This window comes from Schistocerca nitens, chromosome 7 (assembly GCF_023898315.1).
Source record: "Schistocerca nitens isolate TAMUIC-IGC-003100 chromosome 7, iqSchNite1.1, whole genome shotgun sequence".
In the NCBI taxonomy this organism is placed as follows: Eukaryota; Metazoa; Arthropoda; class Insecta; order Orthoptera; family Acrididae; genus Schistocerca; species Schistocerca nitens.
In genome coordinates, this window is record NC_064620.1 from 429,261,389 (window position 1) to 429,284,551 (window position 23,163).

General features: G+C 37.4%; 1 protein-coding gene across 1 annotated transcript in view; it reads right to left on the reverse strand.

Moving 5' to 3' along the window:
- Positions 1-23,163, reverse strand: part of LOC126195147 (cadherin-23-like) — a 460,891-nt gene that overhangs the window by 106,795 nt on the left and 330,933 nt on the right. The window contains exons 23-24 of the mRNA XM_049933652.1: positions 15,207-15,313; positions 9,712-9,841 (exon numbers count right to left, since the gene is read on the reverse strand). Coding sequence (XP_049789609.1) covers positions 9,712-9,841; positions 15,207-15,313 — 237 coding nt within the window. The remainder of the gene's footprint in view (positions 1-9,711; positions 9,842-15,206; positions 15,314-23,163) is intronic.

Genomic DNA, 23,163 nt, shown 5'->3' on the forward strand with positions numbered 1-23,163 from the left:
GGAGACAGTTCAACTTTTTCTATGGATACAATACAGTACCACTGTCCTTACATATTCAGGCTATCTGGAATCAAGTGATACCAGTTAAGCTTTGTAACACCAGCCTGCACTCAGTTAAGTTCCAATGCTAATGGGTGATGCACATGACTCCAAATCCTGTATGAAGACTTTGTTCTTATTTTTGGTACATCTGCTTCTGTACTATATGTGCTACCTTTTGTAAAACTTACTTTAAGTAATGTATCATTAACTGCATTTGTGGCTTTGAGTTTGCATTCTTCCTTGGCAGATATTTTTGATGGTGGCAGAGCCCAAAACATGTCAGTTAATCAGTTATGAACAGCAATATGAATGGTTATTTCAGGGACCTATTCAACAGTGGATAAAGATTCAAGTTTATATTTAAAATCATTAAAGGAGTATTCTGATGTCATTCACAAGAAAGAATTTTGGGAAGACATTTGCATAGATGTATTTGGCTGGGAAGATCTGGATGCAGAAAGTTGAAGAAAATTTAGTAAGTTGTTATTTATTACATATTAATTCGCACTCATATCTTTAATTATTACATAACACTGCTGCAGTAATCATTATATGAATTCAGATTCTGTCATACTGCTATGCTATAAATACTTCTGACCAAAGTGGTTCACAATACCTAGCAACAGAATCTTTGAACCACATATGCAGTGATAATATGTAAATTCTATTTTTTCATTCACAAGATGTGTTTATAACAACAGTGCAATATTGTTGATTTCTTGCTGATTCCACAGATATGATACAATACTTCTGAACATGTATTTTAGGATTCAAGTAAGAAATCCGTATCTCAAAGTTGAAACCAATTAAATTCATCACCCAATATTTTGCTGCCATGTATTGAGGATCTATAACAGCACAATATCATAATAGGATAATAGGTTTCAGGGGGAACAACTCATTTGTGTAATTCTAAGACTGTGCCACATATTAATGATGGAAGTTATGGCGCAACATTTTTCCCTTCAGTGTCGTATATATGTACATCACTGTTCTTCTCAAACTGTGATGGATTATTTATGACAAATTTCATTAGTGAAAATATGCTTTGTGACAGTACAGCTAAAAAGCCTAGCTTCCTGGAGAGATACCTACATGACATCAGTGGATAGATGCCGCATCTTATTCTTACTCTTTGCTTTTGTGCAATCAATACTTTCTTTCTAACTACTGAGTTACTCTAGAAAATTATTCCATACAACATATTTGCATTCCATTTACATGTATATATACTCTTGTGTATTTTAGTTTTTCAAATATTTTGGAAAAAGATATCAGTAAAGAAACTGGACAATAATTGTTTAAGTCTGTCTTGGTACCTTGCTAATGAAGTGATTTAATAATTGCATATTTTAATCTGCATGGAAAAATTCTCTGTGTTAGTGATGGACTGCAAATATCACTAAGAACATTACTTATTAAGTTGGAACAAATTTTCCGAAATTTTACTTGAAATTCCATCGACCACACATTGCTTTTATTTTTAGAATTGTATTAATTTCAGTCAAGGATGTTGGTGTTACTTTTAGTTTCTTAAAGTTTTGTAGAATGATATTTTTAATACATGCTTCTTCTTTTTCAACTGAACCATTTAATCCTATATTTGCTACTACATTTAGAAAGTGATTGTTAAAAGATATTACAGCTTGTTAAAAGTGAGTTGTACCATTGTTATTTAGTTTAATTTTTATGGAATGTGTACACTGACTGGCTGTCCTGTCTCCCATTGGCCAATGTCTCATATAATTTTCATCTTATTTTATGCATTATTTATTTGTGTCAGGACATGCATACTTTGGAACACTTTAATGACTTTCCTTAAAATACTGAAGTACATTATATAGTATGCAAGTAATGTTGAATATTGACTTACTCTGGACTTACTTTATATTTCCCTCTTAAGTTTACAATGGAAAATCCAGGATGGTATGTAACAGTGTTATGAAAAGAATAGGTGCTACTCACCATATAACAGAGATGCAGAGTCACAGACAAGCACAACAAAAAGACTGTCAGAAATTAAGTTTTTGGCCAACAAAGCTTTCATTGGAGATAGAACACACACACACACACACACACACACACACACACACACACACACACACACACACACACACATGCAAACACAACTCATGCACACATGACCTTAGTTTCTGGCTGCTGAGGACACACTGCTAGCAACTGCATGTGATGGACAATGCAACTGGACAGTGGGGATAAAGAGGAGGCTTGGGTGGTGAGGCAGAGAGATATCAGGGTAGGGGATGGGAGACAGTAAAGTGCTGCTTATGGAAGCGTACAGGACAGGATGGAGGGTAGGGCAGCTAGGTGCAGTTGGGTGGCTAGACAGAGCACTGGGGTGGGGGTGGGGAGGAGTAAAAAGAGAGAGTTAGTCTCTGTATGCTCCTACATGCAGCAATTTACCATCCCCCACACCTACCCTGCTATACCTCCCTTCACCACCACAGTCTCCTCCTTACCACCACCACATGGTTGTGTCTCCCATCATGTGTAGCCTCAGCAGCCAGAGTCTGTGGTCATGTGTGTGTGTGTGAGTTGCATTTGTGTGAGTGTGTGTGTATGTTCTATCTCTGATGAAGCTCATTTTCTGACAGTCTTTTTGTTGTGCCTATCTGCAACTTAGCACCTCTTGATCTTACATAAGATTTTAATTCCCTCAGTTATCCATGGCTTACTTGTTTTTTAAATGGTTCTTTTGAATTATTTTTTGGGAAAGCAACTTTCAACTATTGACACAAATTCATTACAGAACAAATTGAATTTCATGCTAGTAGTTCTTTCCACATACACCTCATTCCATACCACACTTTTTAGCTTACTCTCAAAACACTATCCTGTTCACACTAAGTCTCTCTGCTATGTATGGACCTGTCTCCAGATTGAAAGGTGCCATATTGTTTATTTCCATTAATTGTGCATCATGATCACATTGTCCATTAGCAACTGGATGCACAGTAATTGTTTCACCCTAAGTGCTGTCTATAAAAACACTATCATTGTCCTACTATTTTGCTGCATGTGAGTTGGAAAACTGGCTACTGAAATTAGAATGAAATACCCAAATAATAACTCTAGAATAATTTTAGAACCTGTGCAAAGAAATACAATGCAACTGCAGAAGGGACAGGTCACACTTCATTAATGGTATCTGTGATTAGATACAAAAATATCAAAATCACAATCAAATACTAGATCTGTTCAAGCAATTCACCAACATCACTGGTCAATTTAATCTTTGAATGTGAGTGCTAGATGATGAGAATGGCAACCCTATTGGAAACAAGGAAGGCACTGTTGCAAAGTACTGTGGAAAGTTGTATTCTGGAACTAACAACAGTATGGACAGTCGAGGAGTCATGTAACTTACATCAGAACCTACAGTATTATTCTGCAACACAGAGAATACTGTTCAACATCTGAAGAACTTTAATTTGCCTGGTCCAGACAATATATTTGGGGAGAGGATCAAAGAAATGGGGCAGGAAGGTGTTGATATGATGCATTCATTGTGTACAAGAGTATGGGGAACTGAGGAGTGGCAGGAGTCTAATCAAAGCCTCCCCTACACAAGGAGGAACTGCCCCAACAGCTGAACTATTGTTCTCATATCCCATGCAAGCAAAATTCTTCTCTTCATGTTGAACCAGCATTTGAAGCCATTTATTCTGCCTCTTATCCTCAAAGAAAGCAAGTTTTGTTGAAGGAAATGGAACCTATGAACAGGTTCTGAACATATGACAAATAATTGAGAAATCGTGAGAATTCTGTGTTCACACTTTCATCTGCTTCCTAGACTATAGGAAAGCCTTAAATGGTGTAGTTTGGGAAATATGTGACAGTTGCAAGCAGAATTTGGTGTAGCACCACATTTGCACTATTGATCAGAAGTCTGTATAATAATCATCTTGCAACTCTGAAGGCAAGTGAACCATTATAAAAGCTTGTTAGTGACTTGAAATGGTAAGATTTAGTGGCACACATTTTAAATTTTGCTTCAAGTGATATTGGATTTAGCTGGTTTGTATTGTGGAACAATAGTGAGAATTTATCATTGAACTTTAGTGTTAGATTAGAGTTACTTCTGCATGGAAAATAATTGATGTACTTACATAAATAACAATTCATTTATTCAACACAAGTAAGTTATTCTGAGGAAGTGGTGATTTTACATGAGACTTACAACATTGGAAAAATGCACACATTAAAAAAAAAAAGTTTTGCATCACCTCATTTCGGAGAGTTCTGGAACCTGCACAGAAAACTGGAGTAGAGATCAACATTAACATCATTATCACCATTTTAGTTGCTCATGAAAACCACACATTGCATTTTGTACCACCATACAGTGAGACCTTCAGAGGTGGTAGTCCAGATTGCTGTATACACGGTACCTCTATTACCCAATAGCACGTCCTCTTGCATTGACGCATGCCTGTATTCATCATGGCATACTATCCACAAGTTCATCAAGGCACTGTTGGTCCAGATTGTCCTACTCCTCAATGGTGATTTGATGTAGATCACTCAGAGTGGTTGATGGCTCACGTCGTCCATTAACAGCCCTTTTCAATCTATTCCGGGCATGTTCGATAGGGTTCATGTCTGGAGAACATGGTGGCCACTCTAGTCAAGGAATGTCATCATCCTGAAGGAAGTCATTCACAAGATGTGCCTGATGGTAGCACGAATTGTCATCCATGAACATGAATGCCTTGTCAATATGCTCTGATGCAGTTGCACTATCGGTTGGAGGATGGCATTCACGTATCATACAGCCATTATGGTGCCTTCCATGGCCTCCAGTGGTGTACATTAATCCCACATAATGCCACCCCAAAATAGCTGGGAACCTCCACCTTGCTGCACTCACCAGACAATGTGTCTAAGTCATTCAGCCTGACCGGGTTGCCTCCAAACATGTCTCCAATGATTGTGTGTTTGAAGGCATATGTGACACTCATTGGCGAAGAGAATGTGATGCCAATCCTGAGTGGTCCATTTGGCATGTTGTTGGGACCATCTGTACCATGCTGCATGGTGTCGTCATTACAAAGGTGGACCTTGCCATTGACGTCACGAGTGAAGTTGTGCATCAGGCAGCCTATTGCGCACAATTTGAGTCATAACACGGCGTCCTGTGGCTGCACGAAAAGCATTATTCAGCATGGTGGCATTGCTGTAAGGCTTCCTCTGAACCATAATCTGTAGGTAGTTGTCATCCACTGAAGTAGTAGCCCTTGGGCAGCCTGAGTGAGGCATGTAATCAACAGTACCTATCCCTCTTTGTATCTCCTCTATGTCCGAACAACATCGCTTTGGTTCACTCCGACATGCCTAAACACTTCCCTTATTGAGAGCCCTTCCTGGCACAAAGTAACAATGCAGACATGATTTAACCATGGTATTGACTGTCTAAGCATTGTTGAACTACAGACAACATAAGCTGTTTACCTCCATCCTGATGGAATGACTGGAACTGATCAGCTGTCGGACCCCCACCATCTAATAGGAACTGCTCATGAAAGGTTGTTTACATCTTTGGGTGGGTTTAGTGACACCTCTGAACAGTCAAAGGGACTGTGTCTGTGATGCAATATCCACAGTCAACATCTATCTTCAGGAGTTTTGGGAACTGGGGTGATGCTAAACTTTTTTTGATGTGTGTGTGTGCCCAAAGTCTGTTGTTACTGTGAATTAGTGTTCTGAACTGTGCTTACGTACTGAATATAATTCTATGGAGACATGTTTTGACTTATTACTTGATACATGGAAACAGCACATAGCTCAGTCCTGAGACCAAACTCCTAGAATAAACTGAAGCCAGTTCAGTTAATCATTTACTATAAATAAAATCCATAAGATGTATTTTAACATCATTTGAATGAGGGCTCAGAATTTAATTTTTTATTGATCTTAATCAGAAAATGCTACAACAATAAAGTATTGAAAGTAAATTCTACTGTTAGGTGAGCTCTTGTACACCTGTAAGCTTAGACATTTTTGTCATATGAAGGCTGTTTTTGGAGTAAGGTTATAAGACATTACTTGATAACCCAAAAGCATCATCAACAATAACATCAAAGGGAAAGATTTTCCCTTCTTTATCATTGTGCAACCTTATTTTACTGACATATAGAATTTATTATCAAATAATATTTTTCTCATCATCAAGCATGTAAAAATGCTCAAATTGCAAGAATGTCAACTCAGACCATTGTTTGCAGTGACAAATTTCAGTCCAGGTCATCAATCAACATGAAAATAAAAGTAAATAAATAAATACTTGGAGCTCAAAAGTGTGGATCTACACTCATACTATGAAAACCACAGCAAACTGCAAGACTGAGTGTACTTCCCATTGTACCACATGTTAGAGTTTCTTCCCCTTCCACTCACCTACGGAGCACAGGAATAATGACTGTGCTCTGTAATTAGTCCAATATTGTGTTTATGGCACCTCCTGTAATGATATGTAGGGGGTTTCAGTATATTCCGAGCTCCCTTGCTTAACACATATTTGAAACTTGTAAGTAGCTTTTTGTGTGATAGTTAGTGATTATCTCCATGTTTTTTAGATTCCTCATGATGCTCTACAATTAGTCAGATAAACTTGTTACAATATATGGCTACCCTTCTGTGTGCATATTCTGTTAATTGTATTTGGTTTGTGTCCCACACACTTGAGCAGTATTCTAGGATGGGTTACATGATCATTTGTAAGCAATATATTTTTTAGACTGATCACATTTTCTCAATACCCTACCAATGAACTCAAGTTTGTTACCTGCTTCACCTATGACTGAGCCTAAGTTATCATTTCATTCTTTATCTCTAAAAATTTCTACACTCAGATATTTACATGAGCTGACTTATTTCACTTGTGACTGATTCTAATACAGTTTTACATTTCTGAACATTTAACAATTTCCATTGTGATGGTGAGTGGTATTCGATAGTGTGAATTTGGTTTTCCGTTCAGGTGTCGAGCCTCATTCAATGTGATTTTTCACAGGTCTCACATGCTCCATTTTTGAATGTGATTGTATTAGACATCAGTGCTGCATAGTACTGCCATCTAGGGAAGTCTGTGTTAACTTGAGAAAGAAGTTGTAATTATTACATTCAAGTTAGTATGTGCAAAATGGCTAGTTCTTCATGCACAGTCCTTTCTGAGGAAGAGGCTGTAGAGCTTTTAGAGGAATGTCTAAGTGAAAATGAGAGTTACAATGATTTTGATTTTGATGTCAGTGATTTTGATGGTGACAGTGATTCATTTGTAAATAATTTGAATGGAATGATGACTGAAAAAGTTCACCCTGAAGTTTTAGAAAATATTACACAAGGAAAAGTTTTGTATTGTGATGCATTTGCCAACTTATATGACTGGAAGTGCATTTTTTGCTTTCAAGTAAATCCTAATTGTTGATCAGTGGCCTTATTCTTTCCACAAAGAGTTTTGCAGAATTCTATGTGGCGAGCTGGCTGCCCTCATGACAGTGTTTTAAATAAGAGTGCTCTTAGATGCACTATGTCTGCATTATGGAGTGTAAAGGGTTGAAAGTGTGTTGACAATCTTTATATCAGTTTCAATTTTTTAAGGTCTGACTGAATATTTGTGTACCAGAAAAAGAATGAGGTTACTAATAATATAATATGCTAAGTCATTATACACATCATGAAGGGCAATGGACCTAACACACTTCCCTGAGGCACATCGGATGTTAAATCCACATCTGTTGAAGAATCATGACCCAGAATAACAGGCTGTATCTTCCCTACCAAGAACTCCTCAGTTAAGTCAAATATTTATTTTAATACACACACTACATGACACCCTTTCATTAATAAGCATTCATGTGGTATAGAGCCAAATGCTTTTCAGAAGTGAAGAAATACTGCAGATACCACAACGGCCTTGATCAATGGCTTATGGGATATTGTGTCCACGGTTTTCTGGTTGTATAACCAAAGGTGCTTTGTACCAAGTGTGTATCAGCTTATTCTGCACATAATATTATATGTCATTTTTAGTTCAGTCTCATTTAGCCTTGCAGGACATATAAATTGACTACAGTATGTACTAGAATTTGTTGTATTTTCACACAATCTCTTTTATGTTATTTCTTCTATAAATGGCACAATCCTGAAATTTGCAGCAGATGACACATATCTAAAATAATACTGTGACATGTAAATTTGCAGGTTTGTTTCATATTGGAGATGCAGACATGCAGAACTGGATGGTACTGAAATCTCAAACTAAATCAAGAAAAGTCACTAGTAAATGTCAAAATTACATAAACTTTGATAAGTTTCAATTTTGAAGTCCAAAGCTAAAATCAAAAACTTTCAAATGAAATCAGTCATTTGACTGATTGGATGTTGTCCTGTCTCTTTTCCTTTTCCTTCCAAGTTTATGAGAGCAAAATTCAGAAAGAATCACAGAGTTTGCAGCAGAGTCTTCTGTGCACAATCAGCTATCTCACTTTAAGCACCCTTCTTCTTCATTAACTCTGAATTCTCTGTAAATCTGCCAACAGTCTTCATGATGGATTTCTGTCCTTTGCCAGAGTATTATACTTCACTTGTTATGATTTACATGATGTTTACTTAATAAAAATGAAATCAAAATAGCTAAAATATGTTTTGCATACCACCTGATGATATTGAGCATTTGTGTGGTGTTTGAGGATGTCTGTATGTATAGCTCAGTTACTGACAGAAGTTCATTAAAACAGAAACTCATTCTATAAAAGTTGAACCCATTTAACAATGCATTGCTTATAATGAGATGTGCACAAAACTCCCTCTGTTTCTCTTTGTTATTTATATAAAGCAAAGTACAAGCAAGTGTTTTTCTATTAATCATTTGGTAGGCATAGCATGAGTAAGAGGCTTGCATATGAATATCTGTTACAAAATCTCTGTAGCAAATGACACATTGTCCTTCCAGGTAAACACTTCTGTCTAGCTTCAGTCATGAGGCCCATCAATTTGAACTCAATAGCTAAGTCAGTCATGTACTATAACCTATGTTTAAGTGAAACAAAGTTGCTAAGATGAACAGATGGCATCACAAACTGGACCAGTTACACAAAATGACATTGGGTAATGCACTATTATAGTGCCAGTTCAGCAAAAATTAATTCTGAAAAATCTGGTTTTGGTTTTTTTGGCATCTGCTGCATGCCGAAGATCATTATCAAAATTAGACTATAGAATGGGTGTTGAACAAAAGAGGCCCATGGCTTGACCAAGATAATACTAGGCAAGCATCCTATATATTGAGCTAAACAATATAAAAATCACCTTGATACAGTGCAAAAGCGTGTTAATTGGAGAAGATATGCAATATGGATTGATATTTGTTAAACAATAAGAATAAGATCAAGCAAAGAAACACAAATGACTGCACAATAACGATTAACACATTTACTGCTGTGACTGAGGATGCAACAAAGTATTCTACAAAGCACTCTGGTTTTATCTGGTCTTACGTGGAATTATAAATTTCTGTAACCACAAAGATCATGATAATAATAATAATTTTTATGATATGATTCCAATATCTGTTTTGATGTACATTCATACCCTAAAGTAGCAGTTCAACAACAAAATTCACATTTTTAAAATTTACAAATAGATTACCTGGAAAACTTGTTGTCCACTGTGGATTTGAGAAAATAGGGGGCTGTTCTGTAATAGTTATGATCTTGATGTCCAACGTTATATTTCTTGATTGTACTGGAACTCCACCATCCATTGCTGTCAGTTGTAACTGAAATGTTGTAAAATGTACTTCATAAAAATTAATTTTGGTGAAGAAAACAGTTACTTGTTATGGTGACTAACACATGCAAAAAGCTTGAGAAGCCCATGTGTTGTTACAATTAACAAAAACTATTAAGAAGATATCTCTTTATTGTTACTTACAACAACTGAAGTGCTGTTTCAGTTTCAAAAGTATTTGTGTAGTTATTGTGAAAAATAAATTTATGTGCTGGTCTTACTAAACAAGAATGGAAGCCACATTTTTAAAATGACAACTTTTTATCATGCAAGTGTACTTAAAAGTCACATGCTCTCTGCTTCTCTGTAAATTAACTACTAAGATGGCACACTGAGATTTCTCACTTATAATTTAGTTTTTAATATGTTTGTAATACCTGAGACTTTGACTTAGCAGCTATCATCAATCACAATATAATCCATATAGAGTAAAAAGTGTAAAACAGTTCTCAACTAGGAAGTTGGTTTGAGCTCCACAGTGCTTTATTGGGCACAGTTCTATTTTAAATGTTGTGCCCTGCATTCCCTTCACTTTCGTTACTGTGTTATTCATCCAGTTATGTAGGGATCCACAGCTATTCATGGAGTCAGAATCACAGAAGAACTTATCATTTTCATCCTAAAAACTCATTTCTGGTCTAAATTAAGCAATAAATTACAGAAAAAATTATAGGACTAACATATCATTGAAAGCCACACTTTAGATTTGTAATTCAGCTGACCAGAGTTTTCAACACAGAGACTTCTACTAACTTTAGATGGCTCAAAATCAATTGCTTTCATCTAACTGTTAACTGAATCACTAACCCATGGCTTTTTTCCAGAGAGATTGAAAGATCCCGATGTTAAATTCATCTTTAAGAAAGGTGATAATACAAATGTCAAACTCTTTGGGTAGGTGATATGTTCTAGAATAGTATCTCACCTTAGCAACAATAAAATCCTCAGAAAACCACAGTTTGTGTTTCAGAAGAGTTGCTCTACTGAGAAAGCCATTTACAAGTTCACTCAACAAATTTTACAAGCATTAAATAATAAAAAAACCAATAACAGTAGATATTTTCTGCAACCTATCTAAGGTGTTTGTATATTCTCCTAAATAAATTGCAGTCTTATGGGTTTGATGGTACAGCCAACCAATAGATTATGTCATATCTAATGAAAATAAGTCAGAGAATTGTACTTAGTAATTCAACCAATACACCCTGGGGATGTAATTCTGAATGGGGATTAAAAAAAAATCATGACTGGGGTTCCCCAAGGTTCAATCATAGGTCCACTATGGTTCCTCATATAAGTTAACAATCTTCCATCTAATATACAAGAAGCACTATTCGTTCTTTTTGCATACAACATTAGTATTGTAAATATCCCAAGCAAACATACAAAAACAGAAGAATTAGTGAAAAATGTTTTTAAAAGCATCATTGATTAGTTTTCCGCAAATGTTCTCATTCCAGTTTTAAAAAGACACAACACATTCAGTTTTGCACATTTAGGGCCACTATACTAATAAGTGTAACACATGATGTGGAAATAATAAATAGGATGGACACTTACAAATTCTTAGGTGTCCATGTTGATGTGACAATGCCATCTTTAAGAAAGAAAGTCCTCATTGCTCAAAATTCTGCTGTAGGTATGATGTGTGGTGCCCACATATGATCATCTTGCAGACATAGGTTTAAGGATTTGTATATCCATCCTTCTGACAGAAAATCTGAGGGACTTTGGCTGTTCACTTATGTAATAAAACTGAGTACATACAACCATACTTTCAATGTTATTTATTGTATGGCTACCACTTTCAGTGATTCAATACACCATCTTCAGGCCTTAACTGACACTGAGGGCGTTAACTCTAATTGCATACACAATTTCAGCAGTGGTCAACATCTATGAACTGGTTTCCATAGACCTGTAGAAATGGTGTTACATCAGTTAAGGCCTCAAAACAGCAAGTTGCATCAACAAAACTGGCAGCCATATAACAAATAACATAGAAAAGAGGCTACAGGTGTTCCATTTTAATACATCTGTTTAAGGAACTGTTTAGGAATAAAGGAGATGACTGACCAAAAGGCAGAAGTGTTGCATCGTCTACAAGTACACAAATGTAAGGTAGAGAGCATGGCTAGATTTTGGAATGCACTCCCTTTTTGAGGCTTGCAGGAAAAACATGCACACAAACACACACACACTTACTCACATGCACCCACCTGTCTCCCTATATTGAGCTCAGTCTAATGTAGCTCTTTCCTAGCCTACAGTGAGTGTACTGGGGTGAGGTGGCGATGTGGGGTGGGGTGGGATAAAAGATGGAAATAAGTGGGAGGCACAGAGGAATTGGGGACAAGCATCTAGCAGATCATGGGAGACTGGGGAGCTGTCTGTGGGCTAGCTAGGGGTACAGGTAGAGGGGACAGGTGGTAGATGGCAGGCACATGGTTTCATGCACTAGGGAACGAGACAACAGCACACAGCCAGCTGATGAGGTTAAATACATTTGGCAGGGGTACTGGGGCAGGGGATGATGTGTGGACACACACACACACACACACACACACACACACACACACACACACACATACACACACACACAGGCACATGCACATGCACACACACACAAACACACACTATTGTGTGAGGTGTGGGCAGTGGGTTACCTTATGTTTACACCAGGAAAGTTACAGGAGTGAACAGTGTGCTGTAAGCATAGCTCCCATCTCTGCAGCTCAGAAAAGCTGGTGGTGGAGGGGAGGTTCCTGATGGCACTGGTTGTGAAGCAGCCATTGATATCCCACATGTAGTGGTTTGCTGTATGTTGTGCCACTGGGTGGTCCACCTCGTTTTTGGCAACAGTTTTGTGGTGGCCATTCATTCTAGTTGACTGCTGGTTGATTGTCATACCAATGTAACCTGCTGTGCAGTGGTTGCAGCAGAGCTGGTATGTAACATGGCTGCTTTCACAGGTGGCCTGGCCTCTGATGGTATGGGATAAGCCTGTTACAGGATAGGAGTAGGTGGCATTAGGTGGGTGGGCTAGGCAAGTCTTTCATCTGGATCTTCCATAATGGTATGACTCCTGTGCAGAGGATACGGGGTGGGATTGGTGTATTGGTGGACTAGGATGTTGTGGAGGTGGGGTGGGTAGCAGAACACCATTCTGAGAGGGGTTGGATTTATCTTGGAAAGGATGTCCTTCATTTCAGGGCATGATGATGGACAATCAAGGCCCTCATGAATGACGTGGTTTAGTCTTTCCAACCTGGGGTGGTGTTGGGTGAGAAGGGGGCTGCTTCTTTGTAGTTGGTTCTTGGGATAGATGTGAGGATCAGGTGTGTATGAGGATTTGACATAGGAGATCTGTCTATGAATTAAGTCTGGAAGGTATTGCCTGTCTGTAAAGGCCTTTGTGTGGCATTCAGAATACTGGGCAATAGAGTTCTTACCACTGCAGATGCATCTACCACAATTTGCCAGACAGCAAGTGAGGGATTTTTTGGTGTGCAAGGAGTGGCAGCTGTCTGAGAGCAGGTACTGTTGGCGATGGTGTATAATGTTCTATGGGTTGGTTTTACTCATTGTAGCTGGCAATCTGTTGCAGCAGAAGTCCTGGCAACACAAACACAAATAGTCACAAGTTTGTTTGAATAGTGGATTTGGGGGCAGGGAGTCATAGAGATGCTGACAGAAATGAACTTGGAGACACTTGAAGAAAGATGCAAACTATCTCAAGAAAATCTGCTTACAAACTTTCAAGAACCAGCTTTAAATGAAGAATTTAGGGGCACACTGCAACTCCCTATGCATAGCTTTCATAGGAATCACTAGAACAAGATGTGACTAACTACAATGTGCACAGAGCCTTAACAAGTAGAACAATGGGCAGTATCCTCTGCCATACACTTCACAGTCATTTGCAAAGAATGGTTGTAGATGTTGATTGCAGATATAGACATGGCCAACTGCAGCAGACAAAAGTGCATTCTGCAGTACAGGCAGTATGCTTCTCTGTTTGAATGACCCTAAAGAGTTGAATAAGCTAGTGCAACACTACGAAAATCACTTAAAAATGAATGAAAATTGTTTAGAAAAGTGAAGTGTTTTCATAGAAAACTGTAACTGTCACTGTAAGCTTTTTATAATGAAGATGTTTTTTGTAGCCAACCAGCCCTTACTTCTCAAATACATCTAGTATATACATTAACACTGACCTACAGAATTCCCTCTGTCATGTATGACATTTGATTTGTACATTGGCTGACTGACAGATCCAGATCTGTCACATGTTATCATCACATCCATAACCCACATAACTGCCTACATCCAAATACAAACTTAATTACCAAGTCACTTAATAAACACCTTCCATGTGACAGATCCAATCATTAAAAATCATTATGGCATGTAGAAGCAGTTAAACAACTCTGCAATTGAAAATGTAAACTGATTAGGGAAAATTAATCACAGCAGTCATTCAAGAACCAAAGCCTAAAACTTTCTATGTTCCACTGTTAGAGTATGATATTACAAAAGTTTCTGCAAAAGATTTCCACTTAGAATATATTACAGTAAAACTGGACAAAGGAAAATTCATTTCCTCAATTGAAATAATCAGTTCATTGTAAATTGTAAATATATTTCAGAATTAATGACATGTTTTAGTTAGGTTAATTTTTGTGTACTTTTATGTATCCCTTGAAAATACTGATCAGTTTAATACAAAAACAGTATCTACATAAGAAATGAGGAATCAGGGAAGGGCTATGTATTAAGTTTGAAACATGCATCTATTAATATAAAATTAATGATATTAATATAATAGAGGGAAACATTCCACGTGGGAAAAATATATCCAAAAACAAAGATGATGTGACTTACCAAACAAAAGCGCTGGCAGGTCGATAGACACACAAACAAACACAAACATACACACAAAATTCAAGCTTTCACAACAAACTGTTGCCTCATCAGGAAAGAGGGAAGGAGAGGGAAAGATGAAAGGATGTGGGTTTTAAGGGAGAGGGTAAGGAGTCATTCCAATCCCGGGAGCGGAAAAAAGGACGGGTATACACCCGCACACACACACATATCCGTCCACACATATACAGACACAAGCAGACATATTTAAATATGTCTTTAAATCTTTGTTTTTGGATATATTAATATAAAATGATGAACATTTAAGAAATTATCTTTTATGGAAATGATGTGTAGTCATAGATAACCTTCACAAGTTTCATGCCCATTTGAGTTTTGTTACTGCATTATTGTTCTTCAGCAGTCAAATATTTTGTGTATATTTAATTTAATTTCTATAGCAATTACTGTGTCTGTAAAAGAAAACTTACGTCAAAGCTTGTGTTTTTGGGGAAGTCAGAAAGTGGCTGTAGGAGTAAGAGTTGGAATTTATTTTTATCCTTACTGTCACCTATTGTGAAGATATCTTCAGCCCCACCTGCAAGTTAAAGCAACACTTGTAAGCTTGAAAAACATATAAACTATAAACTATGTTAAAGAATAAACTATTCCATGTTTAATGGTATGTATGAATATGACAAATTACTATTTGTATATTTCTTTTGAATGATTGCCAATGTAATTTTGGCATAACAGTGTTATTATCCTTGGTATTTAATAAAAAAATAAGAATGTTACTCTAATGTTGCTGTGATTCAGATTCCATTGTGTGCAAAAGAAAAAAATAAATAAATGGAATGATCCACATTAAACTGTGTCCTTAATGAACCAAGTGTGCAACAATTTGGAAACCCCAGTGTGATTGGCAAGACAACATTTGTGATGCAATTTTTGACAAAGTTTTCAATGTGACATTTTTAGCTTGAATTTGTCTTATACTGAGTTTAAATACAACAAAGAAAAGGGGGAGAGAAAGAGAGAGACAGAGAGAGAGAGAGAGAGAGAGAGAGTTTTTTTAATATGGTCAAAAGTAATTCTTTCACAGGAGAATATTTATTGTTCGCATCACTTGTAACTATATTCCACATATTATCAACAAATTTTGGCTCCAGCTGAGAGAGCAAGTAGTTAAATTTAGTCACTGCAGTAGCCATACCAATAATACTCAAAGTATTTTAGTTATATCTGATTGTCAAAATGCACTCTGTTGAGGATGTTCAAACTGCATTAGTTCAGTCCATTCCATCAAGACTGTCATCTATGTCAGTTCAAGATCTTCTCGTAAGAATTGGAGAACTAGAAAATGAGATTAAGATGCTTTGAAAACCAAGCAGGCAAAGATCATGCAGTAGAAATAGAAACAGAACAAAATTCAATGAAAACTGTAAAAACTGTTGTCATGTTTTAAATTTAGCACACAGTGTAGGCTATAAAAATTTGTTCAGCCTTGCCTATGGTAAAGAAAGGAAAACTAGAAAGTGTCCACACAACAGCTGCTGAGTGTTCTACCCCAGTACCCACATCAAGGTGCCAATACTGCCTACTTGTTAAATATTGAAATTATGGAAGAAATTTTCTTGTAGATAGTGGTGCAAGTTCATCTGTCATGGCAGTTTCAAAAGGCAAGAAAATTAAACCTTCTAACCTCAATATCTATGCTGCAAATGAGTCAGAGATAAGAATTGCTGCTCAAAGCCATTAACCACTGACATAGGGCTCAGCTGCAATTTTGAATGACCAGTTATTGTAGCAGTGTATTAAAATGTATATTGGGAGCTGATTTCCTTCATCATTAGGGTTTACTTGTTGATCTCAAAAATAAAAAGTTGATAGGCAGCAGCACCAAATTGAAAATTTCAGCAGAAGTAACTGCTGTGAATACTGAAGACTAAGTAAGCTCACTCTATGCAACATGCTAGTTTCCCAAACTTTTGGAGATATTCCCTGTACTAACAAAAGCATCCATATTACCTATGGTAATGAAGTGTAAAGAGCAGCATTATATCACTATGTCTAATAGCTGATCAGTATACAATGCAGTAGTGCTTGTAGATTGGACCCAGATAAGTTGAAAACCAGTAGCAAAGAATTTCAGTTTCTGTCAAATAATGGTATTGCATGTCCATCACAATCCATTACACCTTGTTATGAAGCCAAATGGACATCGGCAAGTTTGTGGAGATTATCACTGTCTGAATGAGAGGACTCACCCAGTTCAGTACCCAGTTGTATGAATTGATGATGCTTCAAAATAAAAAGATAATCTAAAGGCTTATTACCAAATTGCACTGGCTGAAGAAGATAAACCATAATCAGAAATTATTACACCTTTTGGACTTTAGAAATTTAATTATATGCCCTTCTGCCTTCACAATGCATCTAGCACATTTCAGTGGTTTATAAATGAAATTGTAGGAGAACTAGATTTCTGATATTTTAATAGCATCTGACTCTCCATAGTAACATGTTGAATATCTAAATTTACTCTTTTCATAGTTGAATAAGTATGGTCTCATAATAAATAATGGAAAAATCAGCATTTGGTATGAAAAAATTAACATTCTTAGAACACTTTATTACACCTGCAGTAACAAATCCAGATTCAGAAAGGGTTGCAGCAATAATAAACTAAAAGTGACCCAAAACAGTTCTTGAATTTAGAGCATTCTTAGGGAACATCAACTTCTATTGTTAGCTTTTGGGACATGCTGTTGAAAATCAAGCCCTGCTAAATGAATACCTAAAAGGCACAACTAAAAGTGAGCAAAGACATACTGCCTGGACAGAAGTAGCAATTGCTCAGTTGTAAAAATGCAAAGAAATCTGAGAAATACCATGCTTTTGACATTTCCTAGTTTGCAGTTTTTTTTTTTTCAATACAGTTCACAGTGTCTCAGAAGTATTCCACATATGACAAAGAGCTGCTCAGTATACACATGGCTGTCAAATATTTCAATTATGTTGTGAGGAAGAGACTTCATTATTTATACCAACCATGCTTCTCTAAAATATGCATTTAAGCAAAAGAATGCAAAAGCAACACCAATCCAATTATGTTATCTCCAGTATATTTTGCAATTTACTACAGATCTGTGCCATGTATCAGGTAAAGAAAATGTTGTTGGTCATAACTTATCAAGACTTGAAGAATTAGTTCCAGTTAACTATGAAAATATAGCCCAAGCACAAGAAGATAATGAAGAACTTCATCAGCTACAGTCCAGCTGTGTTATGTCACTTAAATTAAAATACCATTTGACACATGAAGGAAAGCAACTGCATTGTGATGTGTCAAAAACAATTATTCGCCCATATACAGGGTGTACATAAAGTCCAGGAACACTTTCAATTATTTATTGCACAAGAACCAAACATTGTATAGATATCAAACATATGTTATTTTGAAAAGAAACCCTGAAAGTTTTTTTTTTCATGTATACTGTCACAGCTTAGTTTGATAATTTGTTGATAGTCAATGCTAGTTGCAAACTTGGGGAGTTCAGGTGAGGAGCGAGCTCTCTGTGTGTTGGAGTTCGACAAAAACAAGTATGCTACAGCTGTTCAACGGATGTTTAGAACCAAGTATGGTAAGAAGCCACCAACAAGGAAGGCCATTTACCACCGGCACAACAAATTAGTTACAAAGGGTTGCTTTTGGCCAGCAAAGAGAAGCAGATGTCCCAATGTGAGTGAAGTGAATGTGGAGTGTATACGAGAGGCACTCATAAGGAGTCCAAGGAAATTGGTGTGTTGTGCATCCCGTGAACTTGAAATGGCTCCAATGACAGTGTGGAAAGTCCTGTGAAAGAAGCTGTCTATGAAACTTTTTAAATTGTAGCTACTGCAGAAGCTCAGTGATGATGACAAAGACAAGCATTTTGAGTTTCGTTTGCAGCTGCAACAGTTGAATGAGGATGGCGATGACATTGTTGATTGCTTAATTTTTAGCAACGCAGCCACTTTTCACACTAACAGGGCAGTGAACAGGCATAACTGTCAAATCTGGGGTACAAAGCATCCATACAAATGCATTGAATTTAAGTGTGATTCCCCAAAGGTAAATGTCGAAAACTGTATGGGCCATTCTTCTTCACAGAGAGCGCAGTCACTGGCTATTTTTACTTGGACTTGTTGCAGCAATGGCTGATGCTTCATATGCAATTGAACTCTCCATTCATCTTTCAGCAGGATGGGGCTCCACCCCATTTTCATCATGAAGTTCGTGGGTACCAGAACATGGAGCTGCCACATTGATGGATTGGCTATGCTACAGAAGGGGACAGCTGTTTCATGAAACGATGCCATACTGGGATGAGTATGGCAAGAATTGGATTACTGTCTTGATGTCAGCCAGGTCACTCATGGTTTGAATATTGAATATTTGTGAAAAAAAAGAAAAGAAAAGAAAAACCTTTCAGTTTCTCTTCAAAATGCAATATCAATGACATCTGTACAATGTTTAATTCTTGTGCTATAAATAATTTAAAGTGTTCCCAGACTTTATGTACACCCTGTATTGCTGAACCATTTAGATACCCCATTTCCCAACACTATCATGATTTGACTCGTCTGGGCATTAAGACAATTGTAAATATGATCTTAAGACGGTTTGTCTGGATCAATATAATAAAGGATGTTCAAAATTGGGCTTCACTGCTTGTAAGAAAAACAAAATAACATGTCATGTTCCAGCATCTTTAGGACATTTTCTTGGTAAAGAGAAATACTTCAAAATAACTCTCCTTGACTTGACAGGAGCAGTGCCTTCTTCTAATGAGTATACTTATTGGTTAACATGTATTGCCAGATTTAAAAACTGGACCGAAGTAGTACCTCTTCAAGGCGTACAAGCAGAAGCAGTAGCACGAGCATTTTTCAGCTCTTGAATCACTAGATTTGAAATGCCATATCAAATAGTGACTGACCATGGAAGACAGTTCAACTCTGAGCTATTCCAAACACTATCAAAAACATGTGGCCGTAACCAAACCTAAACTATAGCATATCATCCTCAAATAAACGGAAAAATTAAAAATTTCATCACACACTTCAAGCAGCCACACATGCCCATGTTACTGCCAAATAAGCTCAATCAATATCTGTAATCTTTTTTGTCTTTGATTCCCCATCAGAGAGAACAGTAATGCTACAATTCCAGAAATGGTTTATGGCTCACCCATCAGGATACCAAGGGACTTTTTTCAAGAGTATGGCACTCAATTTGTTTTGCATCTGAAACAGCAAATGAATCATTTGAAATCTGTACAATATCCCCAAAAGAAAAGGATAAAAACATTCATATGCAGGTATGTCAGCAACTTAACACATGTTTGTAAGGGCTGACAGTGAAAAGACATTAGAGCCCCCATACGTAGGCCTATGCAAAGTAATTGACAATTCCCCAAACTTTTCTGGACAAAATGAATAACCAGGTAAGGAATGTCTCTGTCAATTGATTGAAACAAATATATCTGATGGATGAAATGACAAAGAGCCTGAAGACACTCCAGTTGAATCATCACCTCTGGGCAAACAACCAAACTCTACAGAGAGGGTGAAAAACCAAAAAGAACAAGAAGCTCTGTGCTATTGAGAGGGAGACAATGTGGAAGCATGAGAAATTGTTATTTGTATGTCTCTGTAGAATGTTTGCCATGATAAGCTTAGCTTAATAGCATTATTATCTTTAGTATTTAACAAGAAAAGGAGGTTGAAACTTTGTTGTTGTAATTCAGTCTTAATTGTGTGTGAGACAAAAAAATAAATAAATAAATAAATAAATGAAAAGGATAATGTTAAATTGAGTCATTAAGGAACTTAGTGTGCAACAGGAATTTATGTAAAAATAACTATAATCTTTTATGTAACGAACATTTTCTAGACATCAAGGCCAGTCTCTTGATATACAACAGTATAGTGATATTAGCTCCTGTCAATACAACATAGCATGGCAGTTACAACATTATACTTTCTGGTTTACATCATCTTGGGCATTCAAAAATAGTTGTAACTAAATTTTTTTATGTTCACAGGAACCATTTATTAAACAAATGAATACTGATTATATTATAAGTATTCCCTGCCAATAACTTTTCACTTTTGCTACCACTGTGGCAACTACAAACTATTCTTTGGGGGGCATTACAGTGCCACTGATGGACCACTGCAAGAACTTCATAATTGGTGGTGAATTTCTTAGCCTGTGTGCCCTCTTTTATTGTGTCAAATACGGCATAGTCACTAAGATCCATATCTGGTGAATACGGAGGATGTGGCAGCACAGTAAACCTTAGTTCACTCATACTGTGGCAATGGCTGTGGCTGTGCATTGCCATGCTGGAGCAGAAGACCATGGCCCCATTTTCTGTGGAAACATTGTTGAATGCTTCAGTTAAGTTGGTGCAGTGAACTGGAGTACCCAGCTCCCATTCACTCAACAGACTGGAAGAGCCATGACTCATTGACAGTGACCAGAGGTTCATTGAACTCTGTTGGGTCCACACACTACTGTTGCACCAATTGTTAGGATATCTCCACACACTTCCATTTCTGTGCAGTGGAGACAGAATGGGGCATTCATTATGCACATACCTTTTTCATCTTGTCTTGTTAATGTCCACCAGCGTACTCACAAGCCAGAGCACCTGGCTGTCTAGCCTTGCCCATTCATCCTGGGAGGTTTACTAGTTATCAGGAGCTCCAATGTTAGATGTGATATGGAACCCATTAGGCAGGAAGCATTCAGGGCCAGAAAGAGAGCCAATGTCCATTTGGGATGTCTGCTTGGAGGGGGGGAGGGGGGGGGGCACTCGTCCGAGACGTAGAGAGGGAACAACTGTCAGCAAGTTGTGGCTAATGTTGGCACCAGTGACGCCTGTCGCTTGGGTTCTGAGGCCATCCTCAGTTTGTACAGGGAGCTGGCAAATGCTTCTGTCTTCAGGCATCAAGCACAAGCAGAGCCTGCAATTTGCAGTATTGTTTCCAGAGTTGACTGAGGTCCTCTGGTGTGGAGCTGAGTAGAGAGTCTCAGCCAGAGGCTTTGTCAGCTCTGTGGTGGTCTGGACCGCAGGTTTCTGGACCTGTATTATTGGCTGGGAAATTGTAGGACTCCTGTTGATAAATCAGGGGTGCACTACACAAAGGAAGCAGCTACTTGGGTAACAGAGTACTTGTGGAGTACAGATGGGGATTCTTTAGTCTAAGTGGTAAATGGAGATTCTGTGACAAACATTCACCAGATGACGCGCAGATAGTGAAATCAGATTGCGTTCAGAATAAAGACACATTGACTGTCAAAATGTCATCAATAAACTATCGCAGTATTTGTAACAATGTTTCTAAAAGTACTGTCAACCAGGAAACTTCTCACACTCGAATTACTCTCCGGGCTGAGAGCTGGCTGCAACCAGAAGTAGAAAGCTCTGGGATATTTAGTGATTCATGGAGTCCAGGTGAAATCAACTTAATTGTTGGATGTTTTTACTGGTCACCCAATTCACTGTGACAGTTTTAGTCACTGAAAGAAAGTCTAAAGTCAGTAGTGCAGAAATACTCAAAACAAGCAATATTAGTTGTAGGTGACTTTAACCTACTGAGTATATGTCTATGGATTCATTGCAGGGAGTACAGACAGACAGTCTTGTGAAGTTCTTTTGAACATGTTTTCCAAAACCTGTCTGCAGCATCTAGTTCAACAGCCCACATACAATGGAAATATTTTAGACCTTGTAGCAACAAACAGGTATGCATGACCTGAATGATGAATCAGTATAGAGACAAGGATTAGTGTCCACAATGTCTTCATAGTGACTTTGGTAGTTAAATTTAATAAATCAATCAAGAAGTCTAGGAGAGTGTTTTTACTAGAAAGAGCTGTTAACGTCACATTTAGACAATTAATTAGTTCCAGTGTGATGGACATAGAGAAATTATGGGGCAAACTTGAAACAGATTGTAAATCATACTCTACTGAAGCATGTGCAATGTAAGTAGATTAAGGACGGAAATTCTCACAACAGCTCAACTTGAAAAATGCTGAGAACATAAAGGCTGTTGCACCCTCAGTTCAAAAGAGGACACACAAATGAAGACAGGCAAAACTTAATAGAAATTCATCCACCCATAAAAGTATCTATACGCAAGCTGACAACAACAGTCAAGATGGTAGCAAGTAAAAGTGCAATGTTTCTTAGTCAATGTAAAAACCCTAATTTAGACAATGAACAGTGTAGAAAATGCGAAAAAGTGTTAAAAACTGGCATCAGGTGCATGGAATGTAAACATTCTTCCCATTTCCGATGTGCTAAAATTGATCCATCAGTGAAACAAAGCAACAAGTTCATGACAAGCTGGAACTGTATTATTCAATGCTGCCTCAAAGATGAAAGG